Below are 25873 nucleotides of genomic sequence, written 5' to 3' on the forward strand. Positions count from 1 at the left end.
CGAAAACCAACCTATTAGCTAGCTGCTTCGAAAGCCAAATCCAATCACCAATGGGCCTTAATAACTATTATGATAGTCTTCTTCATCCTTGGTATCTTAGGGGGTGTTTGGTTCCTACAGGAAAATTTTAGTCCCTGTCCCATCGGATGTTTAGACACATGCATGAAGTATTAAATATAGACGAAAAAAATAACTAATTGCACAGATTGTGACTAATTTGCGAGACGAATTTTTTAAGCCTAATTAGTCCATGATTTGACAATGTGGTGCTACAGTAAATATGTGCTAATGGTGGCTTAATTAGGCTTAATAATTTCGTCTCGTAAATTAGTCTCCATCTGTGTAATTAGTTTTATAATTAACTCATATTTAGTTCTCCTAAATAGCATCCGAACGTCCGATGTGACATGGACTAAAATTTAGTCCGGAACCAAACACCCCCTTAATCATCAAAGGCATCAAGCTGCTGGAGGCTTGCACGGAAAGTGTCACCGGTGATTTTCACCGTACCTGACATCACAACAGTGTCGTCGTATTTTACTAATCTAGAGTAGAAAAATCGATCGCTCTCGACTACAAGTCCTTGTTTAGATTTAAGTTTTTTCACTTTTTCTTTGTCACATTAAATCTTTGAACACATGCATGGAGTATTAAATGTAGATAAAAAAATAACTAATTATACAGTTTAATTGTAAATTACGAGACAAATCTTTTGAGCCTAGTTAGACCATGATTGGACAATAATTGTCAAATACAAACGAAAGTGCTATAGTATCAAATACTGATTCTCAACCATCATCTAAACAAGGCCAAGTTCGCTGCCGAATCGGCGTTTGCACAGTGTTCAATGTGACGGCGAACACTGTAGCAGTTCGTTTGTATTGGGTAATAATTGTTCAAACATTGACTAATTAGGTTCAAAACGTTCGTCTCACAAAGTACAATCAAACTGTGTAATTAGTTTTTTTATTTCGTCTACATTTAATACTCCAACCATAAATTTGATGTGACGAGAAATCTTCTTTTTGCATAGTGCCAAATTCTGCAATCTAGTTGGCCCAGGATCGACAACCAAGCAGTGCGTTGTGGTCGCCGTTTGCAGCGAGGAGCAGCAGCAGCACAGTGAGCAGCAGGCGCGCATCAACTCAGCAGTGTCTTCCTTGTCGCGCGGGCCAGTGGCTCGAGCTCGGCGCGCCATGTGCTCTGACGTCGTGGTACCGGCCACGTAGGATTTTCTTCTGTGCACGGCCAGACATCTCGACGTCAAGATCTGTGGTGTTGAGATGTGTTACCTTGGCGTCAGGACTCATGACGCCGATTCCCAGGCTCCAAAGATGAGTTTAAGTCTTTCATAGGACCAAATATAAATTTTATTAAAAAAAAGGTTAAATAGTAAAAATTTACGACTAATTTGTGTCTCGCAGGACAAAAAATGTAATTGGTGGAGAAGGATTAATTTCTGAAATATCCAGGGGCCAAAGTAAAAGAAAGAGGGCCGTCTTTTTCCAACCAACCATGACGGGCACAGTGACACACTGACAGTGCACAATACATTCTCCCCGTCGCCTAGAAGAGACGGGTGGAAATCGGGAATTCATTCCCACTCGGGCAGGAGAAATTTCTGCAAAGGTACAGAGTCACATGCGTCGGATTTTGGGGTGAGGAGGGCAGGAGGTGAAGACTAGAAAAAGAGGGGAAAGAAACAAGGGAGAGACAGGAGAGCGAGGTCCTTGCCTTCTTCTTCGTTTGCTCTCCACTCTCCTCGCTGTTCTTGCGGTTACCTCCGCCTTTGCCTTCAATGCTACCGCGTTACTGCTGGATCTGACGGACCCACCGCGTCCGCCGCCTCCGACTCCGCCTTGAACTTCAATCCTGATACTGGCCTCCCCAAGATTCTGCTGTTCCTTCGGAATTCCGTCTTCCTTTGCTGCCTCTCCTTCGCAGCATCCGCGTGGAACAAGGTGGGATCTTGGCTCAGTTTCTAGAGGGTTTGAATTCTTTCTATCCAATCAGTTTTTGGTGTTGAAGCGAGGCTATCTTTGTTTGCGAATGCAGTGCTGTGCGTGCTGATTTGAGTGAGAAGCTTCTCTTGCGGTGCTCGAGGTGAGATTTCACCTCCTCCGCGTTCTTCTTCACCGCCAAAGACCCAAGAGGGAGAGAAGGAAGCAAAGAGGCGGAATTTCGATTGGTTGCTGCGCGAATCCGCGAGATTGGCTCGATTCTCCCTTGAATTGCGGCGTGTGCCATGGTTTTCTCCAATTTCACCAACAAGGCAGCAGCTCAGCTGTGACGGCACTGTAGTGCTTTCTAGCCTGCTACTGCGCTCCAATGGCGTCCTCACCTTCGCCTTCCCCGGGCACCATCAGGGCCACCTTGCCGCCTTCCACGACAAACCCGTCGCCGGCAACCACCACGCGCACGCCGGCCTCCCCGGCCCCGGTGACGCAGCCCAATGCTACCCCGGCCGACCCTCCCTCATCGCAGGCCGTGCCTCCTCCCCTCCCTTCCGCATCCACGCCACCGCCACAGCTCACTTCTCCACCGCCCTCCTTGCCTCCGCTTCCTCCGGACGCCGTGCCACCACCGCCAGTTGTTGTTGCCTCTCCTCCACCCGCCCCAGCAGCCGCAGTGCCCCCACCCTCGCCGCCGGTTGCAGTACCCCCGCCACCTACACCTGCTGCCCCGCCAAAGGCGTCACCTATACCCATACGCCCCCCTGCGGCCGCGTCGCCACCCCCATCCAATTTGCCGGCGCCCAACCCGCCGGCTGACCCAACGCCGCCGACAGTAACGCAGCCACCTCCACCACGGCGCCGGCCACCAAGAACGCCTCAGACAGAACCTCCACCCCTGGCACCACCACCTTCTGGAACTGGAATCCCTGTCAAACCTTCTCCGACCAGTCCCTCACCGACATCCCCAGATCCTTCGATCCCCACTCCCTCTAGCCCCTCACCTCCAGGAACGACACCGTCCACACCAGGCTCTGGTGGTACTCCGTTGGTGCCAGCCCCAGCAACGGCAGCTGATCCAGTTAGCCCAGTAACAACCGGGGACCAAGGTTCCAACAAGTCGTCGAGTCCAGCCTCGCTGAGCAGCAGCTCGTCAGTAGACAGTGGTGGAATGTCTTCTGGTGCAAAGGCAGGCATTGGGGTAGTCGTTGCCATTCTTGTGCTTAGCTTGGTTGGAGCTGCATTTTGGTACAAGAAGAAACGGAGGAGAGTTCATGGATACCATGCTGGCTTTGTAATGCCTTCACCTGCCTCGACTCCTACACAAGTGCTAGGTAATTTGATCAAGTGCATTTGCAGCAATTACACACCTGGAAAGTTAAGATTAGTCTTTATATGTACCTGAGTGATGAACTGAACTAAAACTCATTTCTTGTTTAGGGTATTCAGCTAAAACAAACTTCAGTGCTGGGAGTCCTGAATCGAAAGATTCAATGCCAGAGTTCAGTATGGGCAATTGTCGGTTCTTCACTTATGAGGAATTGTATCAGATCACAAATGGCTTCTCAGCTCAGAACCTGCTAGGGGAAGGTGGGTTCGGATCAGTGTATAAGGGTTGCTTGGCTGATGGAAGAGAGGTCGCGGTTAAGAAACTGAAAGATGGTGGTGGGCAGGGGGAACGCGAGTTCCATGCTGAGGTGGATATTATCAGTCGTGTGCATCATCGCCATCTAGTTTCTCTTGTAGGGTATTGCATTTCAGATGACCAGAGATTGCTTGTCTATGATTTTGTGCCCAACAACACACTTCACTACCATCTTCATGGTACGTTCTGCTTTTATATATTGTGCAGGAGCATTTTTTTTACCACCTCTGTTCCAAAATATATGTAGTTCTAGCTATGTACCTGGACAAGTATTTGTCTAGGTACATAACCAGAACTGCAATTATTTTGGAAAGGAGGTAGTAGTTCTTTGTCCGGACTAAACAACTAATCCATTCCCGTATTAATTTTTCATCATAGGACGTGGAGTACCAGTTTTGGAATGGCCAGCTAGGGTTAAAATTGCGGCTGGTTCGGCTCGTGGAATAGCCTATCTTCATGAAGATTGTAATGCCATTTTTCATTCCTTCACCAGTTTTTGTGTGATGATTTTCACTACTCTCATGCTTTGTCACTTAATTCTTTTCCTTGGCAGGTCACCCCAGAATAATCCACAGAGATATAAAGTCCTCTAATATTTTGCTGGATAATAACTTTGAAGCACTGGTAAGAATGCTTTCTACATAATTTCAGTAACACCTTATAATGGAGTTATCACTCACTGCATTGGTCCCCATTTGCTAGGTTGCTGATTTTGGTCTTGCAAGGTTAGCTATGGATGCTTGCACTCATGTAACTACACGAGTGATGGGAACTTTTGGGTTAGTAAAACAGCGACAAGTCCAAGAGAACAGTTTAAACTTGCTTGTAATCTGACGCATGTTTCTTATTTAGGTACCTTGCTCCAGAGTATGCGTCAAGTGGCAAGTTGACTGAGAGATCTGATGTATTCTCATTTGGTGTTGTCCTCTTGGAGCTTATTACTGGTAGAAAGCCTGTCGATGCATCGAAGCCATTGGGTGATGAGAGCCTTGTTGAGTGGGTAAGCTATAGCAGTAGTTTGATTCATTAAAAGCTTTCCAGTTTTCCTTCGTAGCAAATGAAATTTAACCATATCATAAGTAATTTGCATGACTCAAAATCTTAAGTAGACTTATTCACTGATTACATTCAATTCTGTATGGGATTTAACGGTGTATCCAGCCTGAATGGCTGAATACACGCTATTGATATCTTCAAATCCCATTCTCGAATCAGTGATTTTTCAGAAAAATAATACTGGTAAACCATGTGGACCAGCAATTTTTGTGACAGCATAGTTATTTGCAGGCTAGGCCATTGCTCACACAAGCGCTTGAAACTGGCAATGCTGGGGAGCTGGTGGACGCCCGACTTAATAAAAATTATAATGAAGTTGAAATGTTCCGTATGATTGAAGCTGCTGCGGCTTGTATTCGACATTCAGCATCCAGGAGACCGAGGATGAGTCAGGTATAAGGATAAAGAAGAGTACATGCACATCTCATCAGACAGACCAGAACCTAACATTTTTTTCCCACTTGCCTCCTCTCAGGTTGTGCGAGTGCTTGATAGTCTCGCTGACGTTGATCTAACTAACGGCGTTCAGCCAGGCAAGAGTGAGATGTTCAATGTTGCGAACACGGCCGAGATCAGGCTGTTCCAGCAGATGGCAGTTTGGCAGCCAAGATTTCACGACCGATTTCAGCCAGTCCAGCTGGAACAGCCAGAGCAGAGGTCTTGATGCCTCTGGTTCGAGGCCATTGTAATCCTCATCATTGTAAATTCGTGTAGATCTAACTAGCTAGGGCGTGTTGTAATGAATTTTTACCTCATGTAATTCTTTTGAGTTGATCAAATCGTCATTATTCTTTCGTCCATCCCTGTCTTCTACCACTAACATAGATCATGTGCTGAGTTCTGCTTGCTTGTGCAAAGACTTGTTAGCTGATGAAGAGAGACTGCTGCGTTTAGTTGCGACTAGTGAATTGCTCTATCGATTTTTCCAGATTTTGCAATATGCCTGTAATCAGCAGTGCTTTTGAAATCAGGGTTTTTGACAAGAACCACTTAATTCGAGTTGAGCTTTGGGGCAAAGTTTATTCAGATGTGTGCCTTTTAGATCTTTTTTTTTCGTATTATCTGAAAAGGACGCGCATCAGCTTCTTGGCTACCTGGTTGGGTATCCGATCTGTTTGGAATCCCGGGCCTCCTGGGGAATTCGCCTATCTAGATCCGACAGGGACATGGAACTGTGCCCAAAATTTTCGTCAGCGTCAACCCAATAGTGCGTCTGAATGAGATGGGAGAAAATGAAACACAACTGGAGTTTCTGACGTCGACACAAAATTCTCTCAGGATTTGCTGGGTGGATGAAGCGAAGAGAAATTGGGGATGGCCCTTATCGCTGTCCGCGGCGTCGGCGTCCTTTACAGGTGGGTCGCAGTGCAGGCGGAAGGCGGGACGCCGCGGATTTGACCCAGAAACGAAGAAAGATGCTTCATGGAGACCCCCATTACCATACCCATCTGAATGAATATCTGATATATAACTGGCCGGCATCGGCCGCCACCTACTAATCATCATCGTGGGGTTCATGTGGCATGTGCAAAGGCAACGGCGCCTGTTGCTGTGACGCATGCCATGACCGACACAGCAATGCTTCAGTGGATGATAGTGTCCTGTCTCGAGTTGACAGGATAATTGTGCTGTAATGAACAGTAGGGTTTAGTGGGGCGTACGACATGGTAGATCTTTTGCTGGGCAGTGGGCACGAGTGCAGCCCTGTTATGAAAAGTATCGTTCGCTGATTTGTTGTGAGAGAAAAACTGTACATGGCTAATATGAGAGGATGATAAGTTGAAGTAAAGGGCTGCCAAAGGTTAGAACTTTGAAGGACTGTGGTCTTAACTCTTTTTTCTTCTTCTTTTCTGGCAGAGTAACGCTATTTTGCTGCTGAATTTCTAGGGTCAATGCTTCCGGCTCCTGCGAATCCGCGAACGGCAATGCTCGTGCGAATTTCAGGAACTTGCTCTTTGCGCAGTAAAGTCTGCAATGCTTCAGTTGCACGCCTGGGCCAATTTGTAGCGTGCGTTTAATCATTGACCTGCGCCTCTTAACCTTACCTTAACTATGAGCAGCTCATAATTTGTCATCAGAATCTTCCCATTGGATAGGTAGCTTTATTTCCCAGAATAAAAGCTGTTCAACAGGAGTGTGTTGCACGTCCATACCTGATGATTACATTTCATGTTGGAGCACACGTTACAGCAATTCAATTCGGTTATGCCTGTTGAAGATCTTGTATCCCATAATATCCTGCTCTACGGGGCAATCTCTTGGCTCCTTTGGATCTATCATTCCCCATGGGGATTGAAGGATAAATTAGTTCATTTCTCCCTCAATCCCCTCCAGTCCCCATGAGGAATGGGTGTACCCATAATAAAGGTTTTAAATCTTACAATTGTACTCGGCTCACACAAAATGGTAAAGCAAAATCATGTCCATTTTCAGTGATATAATGACTATCAGTGTCTGTACATTATTCTTCCGGGCCTCTGTTATTTCCATTGCTATATATACGTCTATATTTCCCATGTAAGGTACAAGATAACGCCCTGTGCTGAGCAGCACAACCTTATTTTACAGTTTTCCATCTATCACACAACGCGAACTAACCCCCCCCCTACAAATGACAAAAGATACAACACATTTTACAACTCATGTCTTGCTAATTTGCTTGCACCAACTTCACAATGATGAATGAATATACGAAGAGGGTTGCCTGCATCATGTCAGAGACGCTAAGAAAGTAGCTCAAATAACTCTTAAGTAGCTTCTGATTTGATGAGCAAAGGTTCTAACGGTTGCAGGTTGGAAATCAAGCAGTGCAATGAAGTAATGAAATGGTAGAAAGTAGGAAGATAACTACACTTTGATAACGAGTGTTTTCTAGTGCCCCACTGACGATCAGATGGAACATTAGCATAGAGAACTGAAAATTTCCTGTTCCATGGGGAAAAAAAAGTCTGAACAATAAAAATGGGAAGAGCTTACATGAGCTCCAAAACGAGGGCTGAAGCGCCACCGCCACCATTGCAAACTCCAGCAACACCAAATTTTCCATCTTTCTGCCTAAGAATCTGCAGACCAAGAAAAGCTAGAAATTTATGAACAAAATTGCACAGGAGAATGCTGTCCATTTTCTACAGGTCAAGTTCTCAACCTCTTCGATTCTTGCTGCTTTGTATTAGTTAAAAATGAAAATTTGGAGCTATTCTGGAGAGAGGCTGCAGATAAAAGTGAAAAGGGGGTGCAGACTTCTCCTGAGTTATTTGGTTAGACCGTTGAGGTTCAGGGGTCGATAAACTGCCATCACCAGGCACAAACTTCTTAGGAACAAAATCAAGGGAATGTCTCTCCCCTTGATCGAGTTTAGAGTGAAAAGAGGTTGCTCAGAATTTTCAAACCACTCCCCTCAAAAAACACACACACACACACACACACCAATTTGCATGCTAGAGTATTAAACATGATGGTTCAGAAGATAACACATGACAGGGAAATATACAATAATCTGACATACAGATAAGGATACATAAAATTGAACAAAACTGCAGAGAAGGAAACGGTAGCCGAAACACTGTAAGCTCAAAACATCCAATAAGTCAAGTTTTACTTATACTAGCAATTCTTGCTTCCCTGTATCAGAGGAACATGAAGGTTCTAGATCTACTCTGGTACAAGGATGCAAACAAAATGAAAAGAGTTGTTCAAAATGATAAAGCTAGAAATATCTTAGTCTGCAACTGTATGCACTTCAAATTCTGATAAAAAAATAGATGGGTTGGATGCAAATGTGATAAGAGGATGATATATCATGCACCAAGACGAATTTTGCAGTCAAGAACTAAATCATAATTATACATGGGTCGGAAGCATACCCCAAGCAGAGTGACTATAATCCGTGCACCACTGCAGCCGATAGGATGGCCCAGAGAAACAGCACCACCACTTAAGTTTAGCTTTCCCTGAATGTACAGAGATATTTATTAGATCATGCAGAGACAAATACAAATACTAACTGCTGAATTATATAGACAAGTAAAAATCAGTGACTCACAGAAGGGATACCAAGAAGCCTCTGATTAGCTACAGCAACAACCTGGCAATGTCCATAAGTACAGTTAAGTCTAGAGTTGTGCTTCAGCTGTAAGTATTATTGAAACTGGAAAGACCAAGAACTTACAGAGAAAGCCTCATTTATTTCATAATAATCAATCTGTGAAGTTTGAAGAGCTGCATTTGATATAGCCTTTGGAATAGCAAGAGCTGGAGCTGTCGTAAACAGCTCTGGTGCCTACATTAGAAAGGAGTGCACACAACAGAGATAAAATGATGCTCAGTGTGATAAGTCACAATAAGCGAGATTTCAAGGTAACTAAGACTCCAGTGACACATCACTGAATGGAAAATAGATATTGGTTCCAGGAAAAAGGATACTTTCCCTCATTAACACAAAACTTGTTCAAACAATGTATTAGGACAGGAGTCATGCAAGAGTTACCTGTGCAGCATCAGCATACCCTCTAATCCTTGCAATAACTTTAAGGCCAAGATTCTTGGCTTTCTCTCCACTGACAAGGACAATTGCAGCAGCGCCATCACTGTGCATTGATAGATAAGATCAGCATTATCCCTTGATGAATTATGCATCATCCAAACAAAGTTAATCTACACTAAACATAAATAAACAATGGAGTCCAAAGTTTGAAAGAGGAAAATCATGGCTTGAGCATGTGCAGGTAGCCTTGTGATGCATGGCAGCATGGGGAGCCTAGCAGAATTATGAGCTAACCTTTTCTTGTATGTCATATTAGATGCACTATAGGAAACATGTTCCGAGCATGGACGACAGCAATTTTGCTCCTACCTCCTATGGGAACCTGCACCGCACCAGCCCACCATGTATAGGCTCAGGTGCAATACTAGTGTATGCTCAGCATGGGCTCTTTTTTTTTTTTTTTGAATCAGCATGGGCTCTCTTGAATGACCTAGCGTCAGTGCTCTAGGATTAATTCCTGTGATTTTCAATGGTGAAGAAATTTCTTATGGTTTCACTGTCTACAAAAAGTAGTCTGATAATGTACATGCAGTGGTACAGGAGTGCAGCCAACAAACAAGGAAGGCATGAGACAGTTTCATCCATGAGGGTATATAGGAGAGAGTGGTTTCCTTTTTTAATATTGCTTACTGATGAATTGCCTTCAATAAGAGATATTCTCTGACAAGCTAAACTAAGAATATATGCAAATCTAATTGGTTCATATCTTATCTTAGACATAACTTAAGGCATAATAATTACAACTAACAGGATATTACTAACTCAGATCTACTTGTTGTCTGTACTGTAGCCTTTCTTGTAATCTTGTTTCTAGTAGCTATAAGAGTATCATAACAATACCAAAAGAGGTTGTCCAGGTTACAAGTACTAATCTCAAATATAAATTGCTAATGCAATTATTACATTTTAGAACATGGTATACCATTGACTCTGGTTGCATGTTATTTATATAGATTACAGAGGGCTGATCAGAGTAACAAGGAAACAAACCTTATACTAGAAGAATTGCCAGCCGTCACAGAACCATTCGTCTTAAAAGTTGGCCCAAGTTTCTTCAGCTTTACTGGATCAAACTGCGCATATGAAAAACCAAAGGAATCATGTCAAATCTCAAGAGGAAAAGAAATCGTGTTAATTGTTGTTATGGACAATGTTAAATGTGGATTGTTTCGTGTATGTTCCGTCACTTGCATTCTGACACTACACAACTCCTCTTGAATCTGCAACAATCAAAATCAACACTAGTAGCAAGACCTGGATTACCTTTGCAAGACTCTCATCCTTGTCCACAACTACTGGTGGTTTCCCTCTACCAGAAGAAATTTCAACCTGGGAAACAACAAAACGTTTGAGATTGGTACCATATACTAAAGTATCAAAGTCTAACACACAAAAGGAGTTATGTGGTCAATCAAAATCATGCACGCACAGGAATAATCTCCCAAGAAAATGCACCGCTGTCCCGAGCTGCTATTCCACGTTCATTGCTGAGGATAGCATAAGAATCCTAGAAGAAAAAATAAGTCACTGCCCAGAGTAGATGCTAATAAGTAGAATAAAACAGGTTGTGATTCATAAATAAAGCTTAGAAACAGCAGCAACCTGCTCGTCCCTTGAGATTGAGTGCTGGTCTGAACACAGTTCAGCACACATTCCCATTGGAAAATCGTTATAGACATCCCACAGGCCATCCTTGAGCATCCCGTCAACCAGGGACATCATGTCCGAACCGTGATCCACGTCTGCATTTTATTTGCACTGCTTATTGTAAGCACAAGCTACAACCGAGAACGCCTACAACAAAAGCATTCTAGCCTACAACATCACTAACCTTGCTCCAGCCACATATTTTGGGGCATTCGACATGCTCTCCATGCCACCGGCGACCACGACATCGTTGATCCCCAGCTGAATACTTTGCGCCGCAAACATGACAGCTGCAACAAGTCGGTGGTAACGTTCCAGGATAAGGCTCTCACATTGCAAGGCTAATCATCAATCAATCAATATACAAAATAGAGTATATTAGTAGTAGTACCCTTCATTCCTGAGGAGCAAACTTTGTTGACGGTGGTGCAGGGGACGGAGTAGGGCAAGCCGGCGCCAAGGACCGCCTGCCTTGCCGGGGCCTGGCCGAGGTTGGCGCTGAGGACGTTGCCCATGAACACCTCCTGCACGAGCGCCGGGTCGACCTTCGCCCTCTTGAGAGCACCTGGGGATTTGGGAGGGACCACATATGACGCAGCAATTCGTTAACGGATTACTGTTGATGCGGCCAAAAACGTTGGAGGCGAGCGAGTGGCGCGGCGGGTACGTACCCTGGATGGCGATGGAGCCGAGCTTGGTGGCCGGGAGGGACGAGAGCGACCCGAGGAGGGCGCCGATGGGCGTGCGGGCGACGCCGACGATGCAGACATCTCGAACCTTGAGGCCCTGGTTGCCATCGCTAGTAGTAGCAGCCGCGCTCGACGACGCCATGATCGATCGATGGGTTGATCCTAATAAGGAAGCCGGAGACGAAGATGCGTCACTGCCGCCGGCGATGAGCGTACCCCAGAGAGTTGCGAGAGCGAGACCGAGAAGAGGAAGCGGAGTTCGTCGATTTTATGCCAGGGCGGCTGCGGGCGAAGGGGCCAAGAGGGGATGGCGAGTGTCGGAGTGTGCTCGCTAGTCGCTACCACTTGCTCTTCCGGCGGCGGCTGGGGAGGAGCGCCCAGTATGGAGTGGATTGGGAGAGACGGGCACGGCTCGCTTCTCTGGAGGCTCGACTCGACCACGCCTAAAGATGGCAACGGGGACCCGATCCCCGATTCCCCGTGGGGAATTCCCCTATTAGGGGACGGGGATGGAGTCAAATATGCCCTCACGGGGATCTAACGGGGAGAAACTGCCTCCGTCGGGTATTTGGCGGGGACGGGTCTGGGGGGAGCATTCCCCGTCCCCGGATACCCGCGATCCCCGCCCCCGTTTATATACAGGCTTTGCTCTCTTTCCTGATGGCCCAACCAGCCCACGAAGGCCCAATGTCTTCTGAGTATATATAACAGCAATAACCCTAGTTCTACACCTTTGTGATGATTAATATCCTGCTTCTTGCTATTTAGCTATTTTTGGATTGTGATTCGTGGTGTACTCTAATATTGTGTCGATGAACTCATGTGAATGATGATGAATTAACCTGAATGGTGATGAACAAATGCGGGGACGGGGATCCCGACGGGGATTTTTCCCCTCGCGGGGGCGGGGAGGGGAGGGGGAGAAATCGTCCCCGTGAGCTTTGGCGGGGACGGGGACGGGGATTTTTTCTCCCCGCGGGGACGGGGATGGGGAGGCAACCTCCGACGAGGAATTCCCCGTTGCCATCTTTAACCACGCCACGGCGTGGTGCGTTGGCAGACGAGACAAGACGTAACGGGATGGAATGGAACGGAACGGACTCGCCCATCACTCCATCAGTCGATAAAATTATTTATTCTTTTTTTTTTTGGATTTATTATATACAGATTAGTATTAGTATGATATAATAGAGGATTGGGCTTGTGTTTTTTTTAGCAAGGAGGATTGGGCTTGGTACTCACGCATTCCTTGCTCGACCGCATGGGCTCTAGCGCAGCCTGCCATTGTGGAGTTTGCAGCCCAGATCATATACAATTTCTTGGGCTGGGCACCGATGTTAACTCTTCCATTACAAGTTTACTTCTTTTCTTTTTCTTTTTCTTTTTTAAAAAAACTACACTTCTTCTAAAAATCTAACACTCTTAACCTTCCCTCTTTGTCCAAAAAAAAAAAAAAAATCTCTCAAAAGTGAAAAAAGGGAAACCTACTAACAATCTGGCCTTCTAAGGCCTTAATAGTTCCAGAACTATCTGCAGTGCATATCAAGCACTACTAGTAGCAGGAAGCGAGGGACGTGACTGACTAGCTAACCCGTGATTAAAACGCGACGTATTGTTCAGCTGTTAATTCCGACTGCTCCACACACAGCCTGGCTAGGCTAGCTCCTATTACTTTTTTTTTAGAAATTTCGGCTATGTTCGGCTGCTCTAATAACAATCATCGTACAAATCAGTACAAACGATTTATAGACCAGCCGAACACTCCCTTTAGCAGGAGTTCTGCTATATTACCATATAAGAAGGGAATCGAGCCAGATTTTACAGAGGTTTATTACATGAAAAGGCTTGATCACATACACAAAAGGTCTCTTGATCACAAACAATCTGGCTAGCTCCTATGGTAAGAACCGAAAGCCCCTCCGTGAGGGGCGTGCGAACAGTGCGTGGGGACAGGGCCTATTATTTTTAGGGGCCCCCGAAGCCTCTACCAGCCATCACTGCTGGTAGTTTGTCATCAGACGCATGCAAACTAGTACTAGTGACTACCAGCTAAGCTAGAGGATCAATTCAAGTCCATGGCATAAACTACCATTATGTATTAGCACGGGAAACTAGCCGATACTACATACTACGTACTACGGAGTACATATGAGTCAGGAGTATAAAGTGTCTAATATATTTAACCAAATATATAAGTAAAAATATTAATGCTCAAATAAACATATTAGAAAGTATACCTCATGAAAAATCTAATAATATTTATTTGATATCATAAATATTATGTATTTTATATATAGCTAGTCAAACTTGAGATATTTTAACTTTTTACTATGCTAAAATTGCACTCGTTTCTGGACGGAGAGAGTACTCGATAATTCTAATCTTTTCCCCAATTTTGAATTCTATTGTTCTTCATAACATTATATGAACTGATATTTTTTCGAACAATCATTATATTATAAAATATAATTATCTTTCATATATATGATTATTTATCGTGTTCCAAGAGATTAATACATTGCATGATATATATGTAGAATTTATAATAATTAAAATAATTCTGTCTATCAAGAGATAAGGCCTCGTTTTATAGTTTGGTACAGGGTCCCAATTTTCGCTGGCTCGGCCCTGTATATTCTCATTCCCAGACGCAAATGCAACGCCGGCAATCCAAATATACAAGAGGATATGAACCTTTTTTTCGTGTGTGCTGGAGGAGGACGACAGTGTTCCCGTGCAGCGCAAGCGAGCAGATCAGTGAGCAGCGACATGTCACCTTACACGTTCACCAAACAGCGCAACGAGGTAGACCTAACACGTCGAGCTAGCTTGCGTAGTTGCGTTGGTAAACCTGAGCTGGAATGGAAAACATGTGACGCTCGCCACAAATTAATTCGACCGACGTGCAGTGATAATAAGCCTGTTCGCTCGTTGGTTTCAGCCAGAGCTTATCAGTCCAGTCAACAGTATTTTTCTCTCACAACAAACCAGCATCAGGTGGACTTATCAGTCCAGAAACCAATCAGCGAACGAGCCAAAAAACCATCTCAAATTCATACCTTTTTCGTCTCAGCCTGATCGTGAAATGCAAGCAAGACTAGCAGCTGACGATGGAGAGAACCAGCAGGCTCTGGGTGCTGATCCCTTGTCACTGTCCAGTGTCCCCACTTCTTCCTGCTATACATTATACACCTTGTTCGCTTATTGTATCAGTCAGACTTATTAGTTATGATATAATATTTTTCTCTTACAACAAAAACAGCATCAACCGACTTATAAGCCACAGAAACGATCAAACGAAAAGAAAATTAGGAATTAACAGAGCGCGGTTAATGAGATTCGAACTAATATAAAAGCCCTCCGATCCAACTCCCAAACAACATACTGTTATGTTGTACTGTACTTGTACGTACGACGACTAGCCAATACGGGAACTCGCACGATGTCCTAATCATGTTTTTTTTTCAGCCTCGACCGCTAAACCACAATGTACACACGTACAGTGTACTGCGTAGTGGGGATACATACGGCTACATGCGGCACACCAAGAATCCAAGACATCAACAACTACCATTCATAACACTTGCATTATCATGTTCTGAAGCAAAGATTTAAAAGGCACCAATATCAAAATTCAAAAAGGTGTATGGTGCCATCGTCACCTTTGCATGAAAGCCTATGCTCGTACGAAGCAAATGTGTTTTTTAGTAAGCATCTATACCGCATTTCATTTTTTTACCCTCCTCTCGTCTGCCCGGCTGCCCCCACCTCGTCCAATCAAATCTTACATTCAAGGGGCTATTGCGTTCTTGCCCCTGCTTTGACGTCCCATCAGGCAAACTGAAAAATGACAGAACTCTAACAACAATGTTCATATCCATGTAATTTGGCCTACAAATCACATCACCGAATACACAGTTAGTTCAATCGCTCTACTCATTTTTCCTACGGATTGATACTAATTTTCTTACAGACCAAATCACAAGAGTTTCAAATCTTACCTAATCTCTTCACCAACATCGCATAAATCCATCTCGCCAATGTCACTGCTCCTGTTCCAGACAAGAAACATCCACTGATTGTGGTGTATGATCTGTGAATTATTTCAGCTAGATTATATATCAATCAAGGATAGAATAGGAAGAACGTAACAGTGAAGAGTACATTGACTTTTGTATTCCTTACCTACAATGGGATCTCCATTGTTCACCCACTCATTAACAGTAGCCTTCCAACCTCTAAAAATTCAGATCAAGCATAACATCAATCAAACATGTAAATCTGAGAAAGTTGCGTAAGACCAAACTAGTGTCTAAAATGATGGCCAAGTAATATAAAGAACCTAGACATTTCTAGGCAAGAAAAGCACAAGCAGCTTACTCAATAAGCGATCGGACGAGTTGCCGAATCTACTTCGAGCCATGCTTTCGCAGCGGTTTCACAGCCATTCCAATCTCAGTAGCCTATATAAGTGATTCGAGAGATATGAACAAAGGCACAAAGAAGAGTTCATCAAGCACATGCAGCAGCGGCAGTTTCACTTTCGTCACGGCTCACCCTGATAGCGTCCACCATGAATTCCAGCTGCCCCAGCCTCCCGAGAAGCTCGAGTAGCTCGGCCTCTGACTGCAGGAAAGTTGAACACACAGCAAAGTCAATCAGAAGGGATTAATGCCAACATCAGCAAAGAAACAGAATCAACAAATAGGGTTGATCAGAAGGGATTAATGTCAACATCAGCAAATCAGGAACAGAATCAACAAACAACAAAGCAATGGAGGAACCTTCTCTTGAGCATTGGAGAGAGCCGCCTTGACACGGAACGCCTCGGCGACGACGTCGTCATCGCTCTTGTTCCTTGGCGCGGCGTCGCCGCCGCCGTTGTTGACGAACTCGGCGCGGTCAAAGCTGGGCACGCTGCCCGTGCCCTTGGGGAGGAGGAGCGACGGCCGGCCACGGGTGGGGTGCCCCAGCGCCTCTGGCGCGGGTAGGGCGACGAGCGCGGTGTAGAGGCGCTCGAAGATGGCGTCGCGGCGCACGCGGAGGGCGTCGGGGTGGTCGGCGGCGGCTACTCGTATGGCGGCGTCGATGGCGTCGAAGATGCTAGCCCGCGCGCCGCTGAAGAAGCCCCGCCTGGCCGCCCAACGAATGAGGCCTGGCTGCTCGGGGCCGCGCCCGTCCCTCGTCGCCGCCCAACCGCACCCCACGCTTAGTCGCTGGGCCCTGGCCGCCTGACGAACGGGGCCTGGCCGCTCGGGGCCATGCCCGTGCCCTCGTTGCGCGGCGCAAGGAGCCGCCCAGCCGCACCCCACGCCCACGCCGCTGCTAGGGTTTCAGAGGATTGACATGAGGAGAATGAGAGAGCTAGAGAGGGTATGGTAGAGGATGGGGGATTGGGGAGGGTATGAGTGAATAAGGGGTATTGTTGTCCTTTGGTCTTACTGTGAAGGGTTTTGTTGTTTTTTATTTATTTTTATTCCAGATACAACTAACAGAGTTAAAAGTAAGGGTAAACTGAACCTTAGTAGTTACAAAGGAGGGGTAAAATCACAACGATGACAAAAACGAGAGTAAAATCACAATTGAACATCAAAGTAGGAGCTAAGAACACAATATTCCCTACATTCAATACCTTCAAAAACCTAATATGAACATATATATGACTATATATTCCATATATTGCTACTTTACTATGTTAAACGATTGGTACTTTTTATGTTAAACAATTCTAAATTATGCTCAAATTCCATTATTAGGTGAAATTATGCTTCGATTACGTGCTATATATTTGTTATATACTCCCTCCGTTCCTAATAGCTTTTCGTATGTATCTAGACATGCATAATGTATATTTTGATGCATAACAAAGCTATATATATCTAGAAAAGTCACAACGACTTACAATATTAGGTTTTTGGTTGCTAAAAAGTTATTTTGATATCCCTTTCTATTTCGAATACCCAAGCTCAAAATTCTTGGCTTACCACTGACTGTGTGTTACCTATTCATTTAAGATCTATTGGCCATGTGACATTTGAAGAAAAGATGACCTTCGTTCTCGCCTATTCCGATTACAGACAACACATCTATTTCTCAATATCCATGCCTCTAAACTCCAGGTTAGACCTGATAGGGTGACTATTATGTGCGGCTCTCCATAAAAAATGTTCTTTGCTAGCTTTGCCTAAGGGTTGAAGAAATAGTTAGTCACACGTATGGCAAACAGTGTTTCCTTTTTAGCTGATGGCCTCGGAAGTCAGAACACTCGGATTTGGAGAAGAGTGAGGAAGAAGAGATCCACGTGCTGAGAGGAAGATGAAATGAAATGCCCGAATAGAGTACAGCTTTCCCATTTTTTAAAAGCCAATCTGTCTTTTTAGCTTGTTTTTTTAGTTGGAATATTATTTTTCTCTCACAACAAATTAGCTTGAACAGTGTTTCGACTTGTTTTTTCAGCGAAGCGAAAGGAGCCTTACAACCTATTCGCTCGGTAAGCCAGAACCGTATTTTTCTCTTACACCAAACCAGCCAGCAATACTTCTGGTTTATAATCCATGATCGTTTCCGCCGAAACGAACATGCTGTTAATTGGTTTGGTTAAACAAGGAAGAAAAAAAAGGGATTAGGAACTAGAAGAAGAAGGCAGTCGGTTAGCGTGGCCAGGCAGGCAGTTGTCGTGTCGCCATTGGCGTCGCGCTGCACGCTCACCCGACTCCCTTCACTCCCAAGCCACTACCATACGTCCCGCGCGCGCTCTGGGCTCATATATACTCTGCTCGCTCGCTACGCTCCTCATCGCCCCGAGATCCATTGATCGCATTCCCACCACCTCCAGCATCCGCACGCCTCCCCTCCAAGCAGACCGCCGCCGCCAGCAGCATGGCCGCGCCGCTGCTCCGGCAATGGCGCCGCCTCGCCGTGCTCGGCGCCCTCCTCGCGCTCCACCTCGCCGCCGCCGTGGCGCAGTCGCCGCCAGCTTCACCCACGACCCCGGCCGCGCCCACGACCCCTGCCGCGCCCACGACTCCGGCTGCACCCACGACCCCGGCTGCACCCACGACCCCGGCCGCACCCACGACCCCGGCTGCACCGACGACCCCGGCTGCACCCACGACTCCGGCTGCACCGACGACTCCGGCCGCGCCCACGACCCCGGCTGCACCCACGACCCCTGCCGCGCCCACGACTCCGGCTGCACCGACGACCCCTGCTGCACCCACGACCCCGGCCGCACCGACGACTCCGGCTGCACCGACGACGACCCCTGCCGCACCCACGACCCCGGCGACGCCGGCGCCCACTGCCAGCCCGACAACGCCAGCGCCCACCGCCACCCCTGTCGCGCCAGCAAAGCCGCCGCCGGTCGCACCGGCCAAACCCCCGCCGGTGACGCCCCCACCGGTGACGCCACCTCCCACGACGCCACCCGCCGTGCTGCCGCCCGCCGCAGCGCCTCCGCCGACGGCCACGCCCCCGACTGAGGCGCCCGCGTCGCTGCCTCCCGCGACGACGCCCCCGCCCGTGGCCGAGGCCCCCGCGCCGCCCGCGGAGATACCGCCCGCCGAGGCGCCGTCCAAGGGCAAGAACAAGCACAAGAGGAGGAAGAAGCAGCACGGCAAGAAGGAGGCGCCCGCGGAGGCGCCGCAGCCGCTGAGCCCGCCTGCTCCCGCCGCGCCGTCGCCGGCTGATCTCGAGGACGTGTCCGGCCCCGCACCGTCAGCGTCCGATGTGGTAATGCCCAAATCACTATCCTATTAGGCGAGAGCACTTCACATTTTTCAGTAGGAATGACCACAATGTTTTTTCTTCTTCTTTTCTGCAGAACGCGAGCAGCCGGCAGCACCAGCACTGGGCCTCCGTCGTCCTGCAGACCGCCATGGCGGCGCTTTTGCTGTCGCTAGCGTGGTAAATCCCAGAGAGAGATCCATATATCAGCGTACCAGCTCATGGTGTAATTATTTCCGCTGTTTCTGTTCATGCTGTACCATCATAGGCCGGTGAGGTTTATCTGCGGGATTTGTTATAGGAACCATTGGATTGTGGCTTGTGGTAATTTTTTGATATGTTCTGTATCCATTTTTTTTTTGTTAATTTAGGAATAAAGACTCACACTTGCTCAGACAAAATACTGCGAAATGTGATGCCTCTTATTTACACCTTGACGCATCTAGGAACGAACAAATGATTTCAGCATCTTGGGTTATATAGAGATGCCATTCCATTCCCTGAAGGAATGAATTACACGCATGGACAGCTAAAGATCCGAACAATTTCTCCACCTCTTGAGTTTGAAAAAATTCAGCAGAATGTTGAAGGAACAAAGTGTTTGATCTAGCAGTGCATTAGTCCTCGTCCACTTCATGAAAAGGTAGTGGAACCGTCTTTACCGCCCGAAACTTGCCCGCGTTGTTCAGATGCTCATTCTCCAACCTGAAATTTTCAATATCTGGTTCAGTCTCTGACTCTCAATGTGTTTATTGTTTCAAGAATTAATGAGATTGTGCAGAGCTTTACAGTATTATAAGGTTTTTACCTATAGAAGTTCCAATGCCCTCGCCGGATCACCTCGAGGGCCGCTAGAAAGAAGGAAGTGACCCTAGAATCCAAACTCCCAAAATTTGGATGGATGACGGTCTGCAGCCAAGCAAGCCTCAGCACAAGGTTCAGTCCCTGAAAAAAAAAGGTTCAGACAGGAATCAGAACATTTCACTCGAGCCATTGGTTCTTCTGGAACGTGATGCTTCACTAGTGCAGAACAAATAGCATGCTTGCCCATCTAGAGATTATGGTCGAAAATTTAATATTGGATACTTAGTCTAAACTGTTTTTTTTTCTTTCTAATCTTCGTGCGTGCTCAGAGTTCTGTTTTGATCCTTGATATCTCTCGGTCGGACAGACTGACTGAAACTCTGAACTAGCAAGCACTTTGTTCTGCAAGACACTGCAACTGAACCTTCCTCAGCACGGTGATTAGCTGAGGGACGTACCATTGACAAGTAGTATATGGATTTCCTCTTGAGGATGAGGTCGTTCCTGAGCCAGGAGTTCTTGGAGTTGGGCTGGAGCAGGCCCCAGTCCTTGACGAAGTCCCAGTACAGCTGGTACACCGTGGCGCCGCTGGACACGGCCACGAGGAGCGACAGCGACGCCAGGCTCTTGTCCTTCTCGTACGCCACCTTGGCGCCGGCGGCGAGCATGGCGGAGACGTACTTGCCTAGGTTCACCAGGTGGCTCGTGTCCCCCTCGTCGAACCACCTCCTTGCGCACTGCACAGCACAGCAAACAATGCATTTCAGACATTCAGAGTTCAGACAGTCCAGGGACTCTGCACTTTGCACTCTGCAGCAGGATAGAACTCGTCACCTGCATGGCTCTCCAGTAGTAAGGCAGGAAGGAGACGGCGTAGGCCAGGTCTCTGATGTGCTTGGTGTTGGTGCAGTAGCCGTACTCCTGCGTCCAGTAGCTCCCACTGATGTAATAGCACGCCAGGTACTCCAGGCTTCGTAGCATAGGCACCTGCCCATTTCGCCATCTCTCTTGTCAGATTAGATGTTCATCTTCTATAAATTCATTCAAGCGATCGACAGAAATTTGTCAAATTCTTGAACTGACTAGTTGTAGTACAGTACCTGGCTGCAAAGCTGATCGGCCATGAAGAAGTCTACCATTACAACCTGCAAACATTCAAAACAATCAGTCTGTGCGTTGGCCCGCTCTGGTCCGAAGAAGATCATGCAAATACTCGTATCAGAGAATAACTGGTCAGAACAGAACAAGTGTAAGTGCAAGTGCTGCTGATGCTGTACCTTGTAGAGCGGTGACAACACAATGTTCCTCAGTATCCTGAGGAACTGAAACCGACTGGACCGGTACACGACGTTGATCGGGCAGAACAGCAGGAGCAGAAACACCTACAGTGCATCGAACACATTCCATGATTCTCATTCTCGATCATGAGCAGCTGCAGCAGGAGCATATGCGGAAGCATGTTCTTCGATTCTCCAGCAGCCAGGACACGAGGAGCATCAGGACAGAAATAATTGTAGCAGTGGGCACCTAGAGAGAGGCTCACCAGGAGCAAGAATCCGGGGATGGCCTGGACGTGCGGCGACGCGTGGTAGCCCCACCTGAGCACGAGGGCGAGGTGCGCGAACATGACGCCGGCGACGGCGGCCATGGACGCGGCGCAGACGAGGAACACGTCCCGGGGCCCGAGCTCCCCGCCGCCGGCGGGCCGCGGCGACGACTCGAAGATGAAGCCGTAGTTGACGCGGCACCTGCGCCACGCCACCATGTTGCACCCGTAGAGGAGCAGGTGCAGGAACAGCAGCGCGAACATGCTCAGCACCGGGTACGCGGTCTCCATGTACACCGACACCGAGTCGCCAAAGCTGGTACCGCCGCCGCCGACGGGGTTGGAGTGGTAGTACATCCCCGCCATGTGCGCCATGACGCAGTAGCCCACGAACAGCGCGGCGAAGCAGCCGGCCATGAGCCCCGTGAAGAAGGTGGCGGCGTGCGAGTCCCTGCGCTGCGCGGGCCTGAGGTACTTCATGGCCTTGCGCCGGTTGTCGCCGGCGAAGTGCCGGACGAAGATGTCCTCGACCTCGTCCATCAGCTTCAGTGCCTGCAGTGAACTCGGACGGAAGAGCAGAGTCGTCAGTTTCAGTGCTCCAGAATACTCTTTTTAGACTGACAGAGAGACAGTGCAAAATGTATATATGTGAGTGACACATGCCTCATCGGAGCTGTTGAAGTAGGAGGTCTCGACCACCTTGAGGTATATGGACAGGACCTGTTTCCCAGTAATCTTCTCAAACTTCTTCAAAATCTTGACAAATGCCATCATGTTCAGGCTCCTGCACATCGCCAAAACAAACATTCAGTGTTTCCAGGGAGGGACTGATTGAAGGAGAAGGATGAAGGAATGCGCGAGCAGCGCTTATTACCGGTAGGTGGCGAGGTAGCCCAGGCCCTTGTAGAGCTCGACGAAGGCGCGCTTGATCATCTTCTCCGCGTGCCGGAGCTTGGTCTTGTTGACGCTCTGTTTCCCGTCGGGGTTGCATTTCTTGGAGGACTGGCTGTTGGCGAGCTCGTCCCACAAGATGTCCGTCAGCGCGGAGATCGTCCTGGAAGGGGTGGTCAGGGGGATGGTGATCTTCAGGCTCTTCCTCCCGCACCCGCTCAACGGCCTCCCGACGAAGGCTTCCAGAGCCTTCTAGATCCTGCTGCTGCTGGTCCTCTTGAACAGTGACGACACCGGGATCATTGCTCATGGTCGCTGTGGTTTCTTCTTGCTCGGTCAGCTGGAGCTGGTACGTGTCTGATGCTGACGTCATCGCATACCTCGTGAACTCATCCTCTGTTTTGAGTAGGAAGATTATTACTCACTCCATTCCAAATTATAAGACGTTTTGTCTTTTACAAATATATAGATTTTGCTATGAATTTAGATGTAGACTATGTCTAGATATATAGTTAAAGTTATGTAGGTAGAAAAACGAAAACGCTTTATAATTGAAATGGAGGAAGTATTATTTTATCACTGAGGAAACATGATGATAAACTATAGATGCTCTGCACTAGTACTAGTATTATTGAAAGGAAGGAATTCTGCCTTTTCAGGAGTCATGATCTACTAGTAGCACAAATAATGCATGGAACTTTGTATGATGCTTCTTATCTTTCTAGAATCACAGAGGCATCCAGATGTTATGTATCGTATAAATAATATCTAGTTTTTGCTCATGTGACTACTTGTGAATGCATCAGGTCCATGATTTTCTGTTTTATGCGCAGACTGGCAAGGACTCAGTTAAAGGGGTTCTAAAAGCTAAGGCAACACTAACTAACTAAAGACACAACTAACTAAAGGGGTTCTAAATGAAGTCGAGATGAAATAAAACAAATAGAACAATGTGAATGCGGTCGTGCCAAATGCAGACACAACTAACTAAAGACATCGCACACGACGAGACGATAAAAAGGGGAGAGGGGCCGACATATTCTTCCTGGGCAGGGCTTAGTGACTCCTTGCTCACACGCCTCAAGCTCAAGCAAAGCAAAGCAAAGCAAAGCATTCGACATGGACGGTGGCCTTGACCTCACCAGTCAGCAGTCACCTCACCACTCAAGCTCAGCGCCCCCGTTCGCCGCGTTGGCTGCGTGGCATGTCGTCTCACGTAACCTCGCGCTCTCGCCATCCATGCGACGACACGACGACGCTCGCACGCACGCACGCACGCACGCTAGCTATGCCGGCCGGCATCCTAATTTCTAGCTAGCTACGGCCGTCGTCGAGTCGATCAGAGCTTCGCCTTTATGTACACTGCTACTCACCGGAGGCGGCGGAGGGGTCCTCCCTGGCCGCCCTGAGGTCGGCGAGTATGTCCATCTGCCGCCGCAGGGACCGGCCCCGCTCCAGGAACTCCTGCTCCTTGCCCTTGTAGAACTGGTTCACCTTGTTGAGCTGCGCGTCCAGCCGAGCGAAGAACTCCCGCGCCGCGGCCGCGTCGGCGTCGGCCAACGGCGGCTCCAGCAGCTCCGTCTCGTACTCGTCGCCGCCGCCGCCGCCTCTGCTCGCCGACCCTGCCAGCTTCCGGCGGTGCACCTGCAGCATATATGTCAATATGTGTGACGAATTATTGAACGCGAACAAGTAAGATCTTTTTTCACGTGAGGTCTAGTAGGATGGAGACAGAACATAGCTAGCTAGGACTATATGATGCATGGACGCTAGCAAGTGTTAGTTCGTAATCGTACGTGTATGACCCCTTGATCCTTGTTGGGAGCATTGGAGCGGAAGAGAGCAGCAGGGAGCTTGTCCAAGAGCCACTGGGACAGGGAGAGAGAGGCCCGTTCCGCGTGATGACCGGCTGTTTCTTGTGTGTCGGTTAGGCCTGCTTCGCAACGGTCATCAGCATGATGCCGGCCAAGCAACAGCCGGGCGTGCTGCATCCTCTTCAGATCCTTTTTGAGCAGGCAATAGTCCACGAAGGCATGCTTCCACTCCGGGACGAGCTGCCCCTCAAACTGCTTGGAGAACTTCACCATGGCTAGCTCTGGCTAGTTATGCCGTCGTCGTCTACGCCGATGATGGCGACCGACCAAGCTCGATAACAGTGATGTAGCTAGCTAGCTCTGGTGGGGGATGGGAGGGGGAGCCATGGCGATGGTTATATAGGCGGGCTCGAGGGTGAGGGAGAATCGCTTCGCTGATGTTGGGAGACAGCACATTCCGAGATATACTGCGCGTCCTAGGCTTCTCGCTGATGTAGCTCGCTGCCAACCTCTCACGAGGACGCCACTTGGGTTGGCAATGGTGGTGGTGGCCGCCGCATCGGATTGGATTCCAGGAGGGAATCGATCGGCGAGAGATATCAAAGCTATGGAGCGAGGTAATAATCCAGGCCGAGGGTGGTAGTACGGTGGAAGGGAGGGAGATGATCGAGTTGAACAAGAAGCAGGTGTGTTTCTATGGAGAGAAGGACGACGATGAAACTGCGTGCTCATGTATGTAGAGAAGAGAGATCGACTGCAACTGCATATATGGTGGTGGCAAGAGAGAGTATGTGGTGAGTGAGTGGACAAAGGTGGTATAGCATAGCAGAAATGAATAGTTTAGCTAGTGGGTGGGCCCCCTTCGTGCCAATTGCATGGTGCTCAACAATCCTATCATTTGGTCCAGACACCATTACTTGGGTATATGTATAGGTGTAGAGCACAAGTACTCTACCGGGAACATGGTGGCAGAAAGTAGGAGCCAATTATCCACCAACTTCCACCTTTTGTTCACCGTCGTGTGGCTCGCAAAAATGCCCTTTTATAAATTACACACTACCACACAGATGTTTATAAACGTACACTCACTCTTATAAACGTGCGCACGTAAAACCTACTACTATGAGCATCTTCAAAGACCGAGCCAGTCAGTCCTTGAGATTGACGAAGTCACCACATGCACCTCGCTGTCGACGGGAACATCGCCTACCAACTGAAAGAACAACGCCGCCGATAAATCTTGGAATATTCGCCCTACGGAGACTTAACCCAGGACCTAAGGTGCTATTGAGGCTCTTGTAACCACTAGGCCACAAGCCCTTTCACATAAAAATGCCCTTTCATGCAGAACATTACTACTGTAATGATTTTCTGATCCGACGTTCGCGTCCGGCTTAGGAGACATGCCCATTAAGACACACACCTCAGTAAATAATTTCAAAAAGCCAAAAAAACCCTAAAAATTTACATCTTTGAGGAATCCAACTCATCATGACATGTGGTTCAACACTAGTATCTCTGTAAGATGAGTCATTTTACACAGCCCCTCCCGGCCCCCATG

At 47.6% G+C, this 25873-nt stretch overlaps 3 protein-coding genes and 3 pseudogenes across 3 annotated transcripts; 2 read left to right on the forward strand and 4 right to left on the reverse strand.

Moving 5' to 3' along the window:
• Positions 1 to 1593: 1593 nt before the first annotated feature.
• LOC136449688 (uncharacterized) lies at positions 1594 to 2363 on the reverse strand (annotated as a pseudogene).
• LOC136449687 (proline-rich receptor-like protein kinase PERK8) lies at positions 2152 to 5550 on the forward strand. Its single transcript, XM_066449844.1, is given in 9 exon segments — positions 2152 to 3286; positions 3393 to 3776; positions 3976 to 4062; positions 4151 to 4221; positions 4300 to 4376; positions 4450 to 4597; positions 4885 to 5046; positions 5129 to 5245; positions 5247 to 5550. Coding segments are annotated over 9 exon segments (2100 nt in total). The 5' UTR covers positions 2152 to 2328; the 3' UTR covers positions 5343 to 5550.
• A 1504-nt stretch (positions 5551 to 7054) lies between these two features.
• Positions 7055 to 11975, reverse strand: LOC136451782 (acetyl-CoA acetyltransferase 2-like; annotated as a pseudogene).
• A 3600-nt stretch (positions 11976 to 15575) lies between these two features.
• On the reverse strand, positions 15576 to 18413 carry LOC136454416 (probable mediator of RNA polymerase II transcription subunit 26a; annotated as a pseudogene).
• Positions 18313 to 19653, forward strand: LOC136449690 (classical arabinogalactan protein 9-like). The gene is made up of 2 exons (XM_066449846.1): positions 18313 to 19263; positions 19355 to 19653. Exons 1-2 carry the CDS (start codon positions 18412 to 18414, stop codon positions 19439 to 19441), a joined length of 939 nt encoding a protein of 312 aa, XP_066305943.1. The 5' UTR covers positions 18313 to 18411; the 3' UTR covers positions 19442 to 19653.
• Positions 19654 to 19658: 5 nt separating this feature from the next.
• Positions 19659 to 25205, reverse strand: LOC136449689 (phosphate transporter PHO1-1-like). The gene is given in 12 exon segments (XM_066449845.1): positions 19659 to 19962; positions 20066 to 20202; positions 20520 to 20798; positions 20896 to 21048; positions 21162 to 21206; positions 21339 to 21443; positions 21605 to 22159; positions 22271 to 22391; positions 22482 to 22735; positions 22737 to 22894; positions 23872 to 24142; positions 24295 to 25205. Coding segments are annotated over 12 exon segments (2457 nt in total). The 5' UTR covers positions 24586 to 25205; the 3' UTR covers positions 19659 to 19874.
• Positions 25206 to 25873: the final 668 nt, after the last annotated feature.

Source organism: Miscanthus floridulus, chromosome 5, assembly GCF_019320115.1.
Source record: "Miscanthus floridulus cultivar M001 chromosome 5, ASM1932011v1, whole genome shotgun sequence".
NCBI classification, from domain to species: domain Eukaryota; kingdom Viridiplantae; phylum Streptophyta; class Magnoliopsida; order Poales; family Poaceae; genus Miscanthus; species Miscanthus floridulus.